Raw genomic sequence first — 12,013 nt, 5'->3', positions numbered from 1 at the left:
ATCCACGCGCCATTCTGAGGAGAAATGACACCGTATGAAGATTATAAATTGCGCTTATCAAGGACTATGATTTCGAGATGAATTTCTAGCATACGTCATTTACAAGGTTCTAACATAAGATACCAGTTGAGTATCTATCCATTTATCCATCTTCAACAATCTATGAATCTGTTCATGACTTTCCTCCGCCAAGTTACTTTGTGCTGTTCTTCCTTGGGAATCCCAAGAGCTTCCCAAGGTAACCAGAAGTCAGACGCTGAATATCAATTCTTTATTTGCAACCTACTCTGCCCTCAACCCTGGTTCCTATCTTTAAATGGTAGCATCACCCACCCACCAGAATTTTTTTTCCAAGACACCAACAGAGGAGTGAGGCGGGACAAATGTTGGGAGAAGCAAAACGTTCCCTCTTCTATGTTGTCATTTAATGTAGACGTTATTTAAAGTTGTCCCTTTATGAGTCTGAAATATTATGTACCACCATTAAAAGAGGACAGACATGATGAAATGACAGTTAACACACTGTGTTCAAAATTATTTTGCTCATAGGATTTGCACTAAAAGTCACCTGACTAATGTGCGGGCAGTGTGGGATCGAGTCCTGGTGTACGTGTGGGTGTGACTGTTTGCCTGTATATGCCCTGCAACTGGCTGGCCACCAGTTCAGGGTGTCATTTGCCTTTCGCCCGATGTCAGCTGGGATAGGCTCCAGCACCCCCCCACGACCCTGAACAGGTTAAGCGGTGTTGAAAAGGGATGGATGAACACTTTTTCAGTAGTTACAATTACAATGCAAGGTGGTGATTAATCCGAATCAGAATTAATTGAATAAACATGAAGTTTATTGATTCTCTTGTGTTGTGTTGCCGTGCTTGTCTACTTTATTCATGTTTGTCAATACTAACCTATGTGTTTGTAAAATACTTTGTAACTGCATGTTTTTAAAAGTGCTATTGAAATATAACCCTACTACCTATTGTACGTATGTCATTAAGGTCATCAGTAATAAGTCTACAAGACTTTCAACTTATTAGTTTTGAGTTAAACATCTGCAGTTATGCAACCCTCATCCTTTATTGTGAGTTTTACATTTAGCTGTGTATGCTTTATTATATAGCCGTTCTCTTCATGGAGCACTGGAAGAGACGACAGATGCGACTTAACTATGTCTGGGACCTGACAGGCTATGGAGAGGAAGAGGAGGTGAGCTGAAGCATAATGCAGATTTTAAAAAAGTTCCCCAGAATTTTAAAAATCTCTGTTTGGGTTTAGATTCTTTTTGCACCAATTTTGTATCATTTACAGTCATGTGACAAAAAATATTCCATAAAATATTGGGATTATTAGTTCATTAACATAATTTTGTGAACAGTAAAAATCTATGAAGAAATGTGTTTTTAATTGGTTCTGATAGCATAATTGTAACAACGAGACAGCGTAGCCTTCACATGCCTCGACAACAGTTAAAGCAAGGGGTGCTTGTTTTGTATGTTGGTATTGAGACACTTAAACTGCCTCATAATTGTACCAACATTCAACATGGTGAAATAGTAAAATGAATTTATAAGATGATGCAAAATTATAAAGGTGTTAAGTAGAATATACATTGTGTATATTATTTGGGAAATGAACAAATTATATTCATAGCACTTGTGTGCTATGAATGTGCCAAATGTGCTATAAAACAGTGTAATGCCTAATTCAAGACTACTTAGTATTCATACTATATGAGTAGAAATGTAGTGTTTAAAATCAATGTAGTAGTGTGTAATTCCAGGGAGAACACCAAAAAACTTTTTTTAGAGGAAGTTACAAAATATCACCAAATATTGCCCACTACATCAATATTTTTTGCCACAACTGTATTTCTAAAACAGTTGACTAATGTAATGTATGAATTATTGTATAATCATACAAACAATGGCTGACTTGTTGTCCCTTTTCTGTTTATGGTGTACTTTACAGGAGGAACACAAGGTTTGACTTGCTTTACCTTTTAACATTATAAACACTTTTTAGTAGTCAGTCATCATTGCAAGTTTTACTACTTTTGTGATCTCTATGTTATCTGCTTCCTTTCCGACAATGCTTCCCAACCTTCTTTTAACTTCTTTATTGGAGCATTATTTTCAAATTTTGGATTTCTTATCCCTGCAGTTTTTGCTTTTCACTTTCTGCTTTCCATTTGTTACTGCAGACTGCTACGTGGGTGCATGGCTGCATGTAAACCAGTGGTTCTTAACCTTGTTGGAGGCACCGAACCCCACCAGTTTCACATGCGCATTCACCAAACCCCTCTTTAGTAAAAATAAAAAAATAAAAATTCAAATTCAAGACAGATTTTTTTACCGATGCACAAAATGAGCCATGCATGAACATCACTTTGTTCAAAGAACTAAACCAACACAATGCATGAACTCACAAAAAATTGCACACCAGGAAATCAGTGTGACTTCTTTGTGATCACAAATATACATGACATACGGGTGTGTTCGGACCTCCGCAGTGGAGGCTCCGCCAAACCCTTGAGACCGACCTACCGAACTCCTAGGGTTCGATTGAACCCAGGTTAAGAACCACTGATGCAAACATTATGTAAACATGGAATATTAAGTAAATATTATTTTGCTTTCAGCGGATAAATTTCAGCAAAAGCTGGCATTAGTCCTGTGAATTATAACTATGTTAGTGATGTAAATGTAGGGAAATATTGATGAGTAAAGGGTGTGGTAGTGTCAGTTTTCTATACTGCAATCAAAGCGTGTGTCTGGAGACGTGTGTGGTGTGTATATATATATATATATCAGTGACGTGCGGTGAGGTTCATGACTGGGGTGGCACTGACGTCCCCCCCCCCGGTAAAATTTGTCCGGCACCTAACCGTGTCACAAAAAAAGTTAGGGAACGCTGCTCTAGTGTGGCTTGTTCATTATTTAATTTGAACTATTTTAATTAAAATTTCATATCAGCAGTCTTCACACATAAAATCACTCAATAAAGCACATGGAATCAGAAACTTCTTTTTGATCGTGCGTACCACTCCGTTTGAAAAGACATGCTCCTAAGTCCCATTGTCCGAATCAAACCTTTTAACTCCGGAGATGCTCTTCCTTTACTGATGACCTCCTGCTTCGACCGAAAATCCATCGTTAAAAATCGTTTGGATATGTAATCCTCCATTGTAAAACGAAATGTAAAATCGAAAAAAACGAATGTAAAACGAAACAAATGGTCGACTGCTCCTCAGTTGTTCACTGTAAATTTGAACTGGAGCTCTCTTATTCTACAGCAGTAGTTCTTAACCTTTTTGGAGGTACCTAACCCCATCAGGTTCATATGTGCATTCACCGAAGCCCTATTTTACCGATGTCTTCGGCCATCCGCTGACGGAGGGGGAGGGGGTGCTACCGGTGTGTTCGGCCATCCGCAGATGGGAGGGGGGGGGTGCTACTGGTGTGTTCGGCCATCCGCGGATGGGAGGGGGGCTGCTACTGGTGTGTTCGGCCATCCGCAGACAAAGGGGGGGCTGCTACCGGTGTGTTCGGCCATCCGCAGACGGGGGGGGGGGGTTGCTACCGGTGTTTTCGGCCATCCGCGAACGGCGGGGCGGGGCAATGACATACCAGCTCTGCCGAACGCCACCCAGGTTAAGAACCACTGTTCTACAGGTAGGCGCATGAAGCATCCCGGGATCACTAGCACCCCCTGCCATAAGGCTGGAGAACTTTTTTTCGTAGTCTCCGTAAGGTCTCTTTTCAAATCCGTTTTGTTCATCTAAAGAAACACAACATTACAGACAGATGACAAAAATCACATTATATACACCAGTTTAACTACGGAAATTTGTTAATATAGCCACAGTGTTTGAACACTTAAACAGCGACATAAAGACAGAGCAGTTCTGTCTAACTGCATAGCCTGTCAACATAGGCAGCCGTGTGATTACGCAATCCTCAGAGGAGGCTAGACAGGAAGTTGGTTCCTCCGAGCGAATCGTCTTCGGTTTTAAAATAACTATAAAAATTCAGCGATTTTGGTTCAAAATTATACAAAACTATTGAAATTAAAAGGAAAACGACTTTATAATAAAAATAATTGAATTTGTTTTTCCCCATTTCATGATGGCAGGTATCACAGCCTTCGAGGTTAACGAACATGATTAACTCATGTCTTTTTCAGGACCACAACCGACCCGAGTATGAGCGCCGTGTCATGCAAAAAGCAAAGAGACTGGAAAATTCAATGGCTAAGGTAGAGTAAATGTCAATAAATGTTTATATTTCCATCAATCTATAACAGATTAAATGCTATAATGTCAAAGATGTCCCGCGACGTCATTTGTAGTCTACTAATGTGTAATGCTTATTCTATTTAGGGTCATAAGCTAGGTCTATCCCAAATAACTTTGAGCGAGAGGCAGGATTCATGCGGCACTGGCCACCAATCAATCGTAGGGCTCATGGAGTGAAACAATTCTCACATAGTAGATGCACATCTATGGGCACAGTAAAGACACAGTAAACCCAAAACCTTTTGACTGTGAATTAGACTTGATAAACACTACCCCATTAAAACTATATGCGCAAAATCATTGATGCTCCTCTCCTATTGAAAGAAAAACCCACTATGGTCACAAAAATAACTTGTAAATCACAAAATGTTTAAATATGAAAATTAACCAATGCAAGTAAAATATGATGGTACCCCTAGAAAACATGGAAAATATTTTTAGCATAGAGAGATATTCAACCGAGGTGTGCCCTCTAATTAGCATCATGTCTTTAAACTTGTCATCATCATCATCGGCGGTCACTCGGGACGAGTATTACTGTCTCCTTCTCGGGGTCATCTACTTGTGGGTCCGCAGGTGGGCATAGAGGCCGATCCGGGATCCACATATTTTTATGCAGTGTGGGCAGGGGAAAGTGCTGGTGGGTTGTGGTCGTGCTGGAGCCTGTTTTTGTCTTTCCTTATGGAGTTGTCGTTTGGTTTCTGCGACACGGCGGAGTTCCTTTTCATGATGTGCTGCACCTTCTTGCACCGCTGCCCTCCAGCTGTTCCTGTTCAAGGCGATGCGCTCCCAGTCCTGAGATGTTATTTGGAATTTCTTGAGATTGGTCTTGAGTTTATCCTTGAAATGTTTCTTTTGCCCACCTGGGGCTCGCGGACCTCTCTCCAGCTGGGAGTATAACATCTGTTTGGGGAGGCGGGTGTCAGCCATGCGGATGAGATGTCCTGTCCATCGGAGTTGGTGCTGCATTATTAAGGTGGTGATGCTCGGTATCCTGGCTTCCTCCAGAACACTGATGTTTGTGCGTCTGTCCTCCCATTTGATCCTGAGTATTTTCTTCAAGGTTCTCTGGTGGTGTTGTTCAAGAGCTCTTAGGTGCCTGCTGTAGGTCGTCCATGATTCTGCCCCATAAAGTAAGGACCACAACTTTGTAAACCAGGAACTTGGTGTCAACCCGGAGGTCTCTGTCTTCAAAGACTCTTTTCTGGAGTCTGGCGTATGCTCCACTGGCACAGATCAGGCGATGGTTGACCTCAGAGTCAATGTCCGCTTTGGAGGAGAGAAGGCTGCCGAGGTAGGGGTAGTGGTCAACATTTTCAAGTGCAGTGTTGTCCACATTTATGATGGCCGGAGTAGATGGCTGGTTGGGAGGGGGTTGATGTAGCACCTGGGTCCTTGATGTTCACGGTCAGACCCAGGGCTCTGTATGCCTTAGCGAAGGAGTTCAGGATGCCCTGGAGGCTTTCTGCAGAGTGTGCTGCAATGGCATTATCGTCTGCACACTGGAGCTCCATGATCGTGGTGGTTCTGATCTTGGTTTTGGCTTTGAACATGTTAAGGTTGAAGAGCCTGCCATCAGTTCTGTACCAAATTGGGATTCCCTGTGGTAGAACTTCGTGAGGTGGAGTATGGCGGCAATGAAGACAGAGAACAGGGTGGGTGCAATGATGCATCCCTGTTTGAACCCTGTCTCTACAGTGAAAGGCTCAGTCAAGGAGCTATTTTTGAGCACTGTGGCTGTCATTCCGTCATGTAACACTCGCAGTATTCTAACGTATTTATCCGGGCAACCATACCTCAGAAGGATGCTCCATAGGGCCTGGCAATCCACCGTGTCAAAGGCATTTGTCAGGTCTATGAAAGCCATGAACAAAGGGTGTTTATGCTCACGGCATTTCTCCTGGAGTTGGCGTGCTGTAAAAATCCTGTCTGCAGTGCCTCTAGATCAGGGGTCACCAACCTTTCTTAAACCGAGAGCTACTTCCTGGGCACTGATTAAGGCAAAGGGCTACCAGTTTGACACACACTTTTGATATAGCCAATTTGCTCAATTTGTCTTTCACTATGTGTTATTATTGTCATTTCCAGTTCACATGTAAGTGTGATTTTAACAAGAATAGCAAAAATACAGTCAAATCTTGGTTTTTGACCACAATCCGTTCCAGAAGGCGGTTCGAGAAGTGAATTGGTCGAATTCCGAATCTATTTTTCCCATTACAAATAATGGAAAAAATAATTATCCGTTTCAAGACAAAAAAAAAAAAAAAACGCCTTCGTCAAGCATTTTTTTATTCGCGCGTATTTATCCGATCGCGCAACTGCAGCGCACCGCTGAACGCGCAACCGTAGCGTGTTGCCCACCGCGCAACTGCACCGCGCTGGTCGCATTATTGTGACAGAGCCGTCGCTGAAATTTAGAAAATATTTTTAAAGTCTGATGTACTTTCCAAAATTTAAGTGGACCTAAGTGCGCAGAGAGCTTAATTTTGACCGATCGCGCAACTGCAGCGGACTGCCGAACGCACAACAGTAGCGCGTCGCCGACCGCGCAACTGCACCGCGCTGGTCGCATTATTGTGACAGAGCCGTCGCTAAAATTTTGTAAATATTATAAGTCCTGATGTACTTTCCAAAATTTAAGTGGACCTCAGTGCGCAGGGAGCTTAATTTAGCCCGATCGCGCAACCGCAGTGCGCCGGGCGCTCACTGTCGCATTGCTTTAACAGCGTCTTTGTGTTTTAGGATGGCTTTACTGCTCCCACTTGCTTTCTTTGGAGGCATGAGGGTCAATACAATCCTCAAAGTAACGGAAATACAATAACGAACGGAGTCAGTCGGCATCCTGGCCGCGCGGTCGGGTTTTCTCGGGTTCTCCCGGCTCATCTCGCGAGGTTCGACCTCCGAATTTTGTTCGACAACCGAAGTAAAAAATCTCGAATTTTTTGTTTGAATTCCGATTTGTTCGAGAACCGGGACGTTCAAAAACCGAGGTTTGACTGTAAAATAAATAGATGCAGCTCACTGACAAGTGCCGCTATTTGAGCTAATTTTAGAACAGTCCTGCGGGCGACTCATGCGGTCCTCATGGGCGACCTGGTGCCCGCGGGCACCGTGTTGGTGACCGCTGCTCTAGATGGATGAAAACCGCACTGCGATTCTGGGAGAACTTTCTCAGACAGTGGCAGTAGGCGATTGGCAAGAACACGATCAAGTACTGTGCCAACTGTTGAAAGGAGTGAGATGCCCCTATAGTTTCCGCAATCCGCTTTGTCCCCTTTCATGAAAATGGTCACTATTAGAGCGTCCCTGTGCTCCGAGGGGAGTACTTCTTTTTCCCAGACCTTCAGAAGGAGGGCATAGAGGTGGCACTGGAGCTCTGGTCCACCTTCCTTTAGGACTTCAGCTGCGATCCCATCTACCCCAGAAGCCTTGTTGTCTTCAGGCTCCTGATGGCATCTCGGACCTCTGCTAAAGTGGGAGGTTCACCCATGTCTTCCCTGATGGGACTCTGAGGGATGTGACTGAGGAAATCTGACTGAGTTGTGCTGTCACGGAGTTCCTGAAAGTGCTCTCTCCACCGGTTGATTATGGACTCATTGTCCTTCAACACCTCCTGCCTGTCCTTAGAGCGTAGGGTTTTTTGGCTGCGATGGCTTGGGGCGTAGACAGCCTTAATAGCACTGAAAAAGCCTCTGGTGTCACCAGAGTCTGCCAAACTCTGGATTTCCAGTGCCCTTTCTGTCCACCAGGAGTTTTTAATCTGCCTCACCCGGCTCTGGACGTCAGCCTTGGCTCTCGAGTGAGCCTGTCTCTTTGCTTTGCAGGTGATGTCATTTTGCCAGACACGAAAGGATTCCCTTTTCATGGAGATGAGCTGTTCTGTCTCTGTGTCGTTCTCATCGAACCAGTCCTGATGCTTTCTGGACTTGTACCCGAGAGTGGCACTGCAGGTATCAAGGATGGAAGACTTGAGCAGGCTCCAGTGTTCTTCAATGTCCTCAGGGTATTCCTGATTGAGGCTTTCTCCAAGAGAGGCCTGAAGCAGCTGCAGAGTGGCAGTTTCGTTCAGGCTCTCAAGGTTTAGTCTCTGCCGGCTCTGCTTCTTTGCTTCGTCTCCTCTTCCTCTTGAGTCTGATGGACATCGTGAATCGTATCTGGCGGTGATCTGTCCAGCAGGCCTCTGAATCCATCATGGCTTTTGTGATGCTCACGTCGCGCTGATCCCTGGCTCTGACAATGACATAGTCAATAAGATGCCATTGTTTAGAGCGAGGGTGTCTCCATGAATCCTTGAGTTTGTTCTTCTGGCGAAAGATGGTATTGGTGATGGTAAGGTCGTATTGAGCGCATTTGCTAAGAAGCAAAACCCCGCTGGAGTTGATGTTTACAATGCCTTCCTTTCCAATGGTGCCCTTCCAGAGGTGGTGGTCTCGGCCCACTCTGGCATTGAAATCTCCCAACATAATGATCTTGTCCTCCTTGGGGATTTTTGACAATACCTCATCCAGACAGTCATAGAAGGTCTATTTTTCTTCCTCATCGGAAACGAGGGTAGGTGCATAAGCACTAAGAACTGTTGCCGTCTGGTTGTTGGCCAGCACCAGACGGAGGGTCATCAGGCGCTCACTGATTCCCACAGGGAGTTCAGAGAGCTGACTGATCAGTTGGTTCTTGATGGCAAAACCAACTCCATGGATCCTAGGCTCATCTGTGGCCTTTCCTTTCCAGAAGAAAGTGCATCCACCCTTTTCCTCCTTCAGATCACCTTCCTCTGCCCGTCAGGTTTCTGAAAGAGCAGTTATGTCAATCTGGCATCTTCTCTGTTCCCTGGCAATGACAGCAGTTCTCCTCTCCGGCCTATCACTGGTTACACTGTCCATTAGTGTGCGCACATTACAGGCTCCAAAATTCATGTTTCTGTGTTTTTGACCGCATATTGGTGATCCCTCTGAATGCGGTAATCCAGTCGGGAGGTTTGAGGCAGGCTATGTTTAGGGCACCTTTTCTAGCCCCTTCCCCATCAGGGGTGAGCAGAGTGAATCCTAAAAAGGGCTGCTCAGTCGTGGATGCAGCTACCTAAGACCTCTTTCTACCTCGGTCCAAGAGCTCAACGATCATCTAACATCCACTGCCTGATGTGCCAGCTTGTGACTAGGGGCCTCCAGACTTCACAATCCTGCCCCCGTTGCTACTTACTGGTTGCCACAGGACTTTAATCCGGGATGTAAGGTGGATTCCCTGAAAAAGACGCCTGTGCGTGACTTTGTTTAAAGTGGGGAGACTGGTGCACAGACAGTCACCACACTGTCCTTGACAGATCGGGGTCAGCATCCAGTGGCATGGATCCCAAGACGACAAGTGACCCTTTTCTTCTGCAGCCTTCATCCGCCTTCCCAGCCGTTGTAACGCCTCCCCTTAGGTCAGCCATCATCCTCCGCCTGGTCCACCATTGAGGTCTTCACTATTTACCCATAGCTGGAGCTGTTTACCCACAGCCGGGACAGTGGTTGATGGACAGTAGGACGTGTCCACACACCAGTGGGCCTACATGCCGCATCTCTGGGGCCCACTGCTGCTCCGAGATCCTGCACAACTTAGCCTGGGACCGCAGGGTGCCAGTTGCCGTGTGTGGCCACGAGGAGGCATGTGCAAGTCTTGGCAATGGAGAGGCTGTGTACCGGCTGAGGAGGCTTATACACTTGGCTCCTCATTTCACCCCCGGAAACAGAGGGCTAGCCGGTGGCGGTAGCTGAAAGCAGAAAAGTAGCAAGCAGAGGCAGCATGCAGCATGCACAAACTACAGGCACTACTACAATAATTTCATTACTTTACTACATTATTTTCGTTACGATTTTCATTACAAGTGCAAGTCTAACTGTGTGCATGGGTGGAGTTTTCTTTGTTTTGGTATTTGACTAGACTTTAAGCCAAAAGAATAGGGCATAGCAGGGTATTTGTGCCTGTGTGCGCTGTTGTGTGATGGTGACTGGGGGCTATTCACATATTCCTAAAATAATAATAAATCAATTAGTGGATTGATTTCCGCAATGATTCAGAGGGAGTCTCCCATGCTGATTCCATATTTGTTTTATTGTAATTAGCTTGTGTGCGTGCGTGTGTGTGTGTGTGTGTGTGTGTGTGTGCGTGCGTGCGTGCGTGTGTATAAAAAATATTGGGAATTTAGCATTTACTCTCTGTTTTTTAAGAAAACTGTGCCACTGTCCCCTGACCCATTTCTCAGTTGGCTCTGCTATACTCTAGTCGGCTCTACACGGTTGCTTGAGGCTGAATAAGCTATGCTCCAAAGGAGACCCATAGTGATCTGTATGTGCACTTTTGTATATTCAAGTAAAAGTCAAAGTCATAGTCAGCTTTATTGTCAATTTCTCCACATGCCAAAGACACACAAAGAAACCGAAATTTCGTTCCCCCCTATCCCACGGTGACAAGACATGGCTCACAACAGACAAACAAGTAAACAAGTACAACAAAAGCGTGCTGAATAAATAATGACTAAATAACACAACAATAAATAAATAAATAAGAGGAGCAGAAAAAAAAAGGAGCAAGTGCGCGTACAGCAGACATTCCCGAAAATAGCGCAACAGTGCCGCACGCTACGCAGAAGGGGGTAGCGAGTTCAGGGCCCTAACAGCCTGGAGAAAGAAGCTGTTGGCGAGTCTGGTGGTGCGGGAGCGCAGGCTCCTGTACCTCTTCCCAGAGGGCAGAAGGTCAAACAAAGAGTGAGCCGGGTGACTCACATCTCTGGCAATCGAGGTTGCCTTGCGGGCGAGATGGGAGGTGTAAATGTCCTTCAGGGAGGGGAGCGAAGCACCAATAATCTTACTAGCCGTATTCACTATGCGCTGCAGGGCCTTCAAGTTGTGTTCAGTGCAGTTACCACCCCAGACAGCGATGCAACTGGTGAGGACGCTCTCAATGGTGCCACGGTAGAATGTAGACAGGACTGCCTGAGGAGCACATGCACGCCTGAGCTTCCGCAGGAAGTACAGGCGGCGCTGAGCTTTCTTTGCCAGTGACGAGGTCTTTGCGGACCAGGAGAGGTCCTCACTGATGTGCACCCCCAGGAACTTGGTGCAGCTCACCCTCTCCACCACAGCATCGTCGATGATCAGCGGCAGGTGTGTTGTGTGACCCTTCCGGAAGTCAACAATGATTTCCTTGGTCTTATTGACGTTCAGCAGGAGGTTGTTGTCCCTGCGCCACGTGGTCAGAAGGTCAACTTCCGACCTGTACCGAGTCTCGTCGCCCTTCGTGATGAGACCCACCAGAGTCGTGTCGTCAGCAAACTTCACTATGCGGTTGTCGCTGTAGGTCGCAGAGCAGTCATGCGTCAGCAGGGTGAAGAGCAATGGACTGAGCACGCAGCCCTGGGGGGTTTGAGAACTGTGTGTTTAAAATCACACACAACATTTATTTTAAACATATTTTCAACATTTCAGTAATCCAGTCAGATCCAGATCCAGTGTTTTTATGTTGCTGTGTTTTTACTCTATGTATGTTTTTATGTTAGGATGAGAAAGTGAAGCTGACATGTACTGACAGACTGCCAGCTTACTTGACTACTATAGCCATGATGGCTTTCATGGTGAGTAACGCATCTCTTTCAATTAGACTCTTTAACAGCCTTATTTAAAGAAAGATTTTAACAATATCCCATACCATTAAGCCACCCAAAAAGGCAGAAAAACTAACTTTTTA

At 45.3% G+C, this 12,013-nt stretch overlaps 1 protein-coding gene and 1 pseudogene across 12 annotated transcripts in view; one reads left to right on the top strand and one right to left on the bottom strand.

Moving 5' to 3' along the window:
• The window catches only part of ano1a (anoctamin 1, calcium activated chloride channel a), a 195,724-nt gene that overhangs the window by 102,745 nt on the left and 80,966 nt on the right, over positions 1-12,013 (top strand). For 8 of the 12 annotated variants that reach the window (XM_088370469.1, XM_088370471.1, XM_088370474.1 and 5 more), the window contains 4 exons: positions 1,118-1,203; positions 1,966-1,977; positions 4,180-4,251; positions 11,826-11,900. In XM_088370469.1, the coding sequence (XP_088226595.1) occupies positions 1,118-1,203; positions 1,966-1,977; positions 4,180-4,251; positions 11,826-11,900 (245 nt within the window). The remainder of the gene's footprint in view (positions 1-1,117; positions 1,204-1,965; positions 1,978-4,179; positions 4,252-11,825; positions 11,901-12,013) is intronic. The other 4 variants (XM_088370465.1, XM_088370472.1, XM_088370466.1 and 1 more) reach the window with 3 other exon arrangements.
• On the bottom strand, positions 7,707-8,598 carry LOC148400083 (uncharacterized; annotated as a pseudogene).

The sequence above is a fragment of the Syngnathus floridae genome, chromosome 3 (assembly GCF_059516105.1).
Source record: "Syngnathus floridae isolate MCC-2025c chromosome 3, RoL_Sflo_1.0, whole genome shotgun sequence".
Lineage (NCBI taxonomy): Eukaryota > Metazoa > Chordata > Actinopteri > Syngnathiformes > Syngnathidae > Syngnathus > Syngnathus floridae.
Note: the sequence above shows the minus strand (reverse complement) of the source record. Positions and strands in the feature narration are given on the sequence as shown.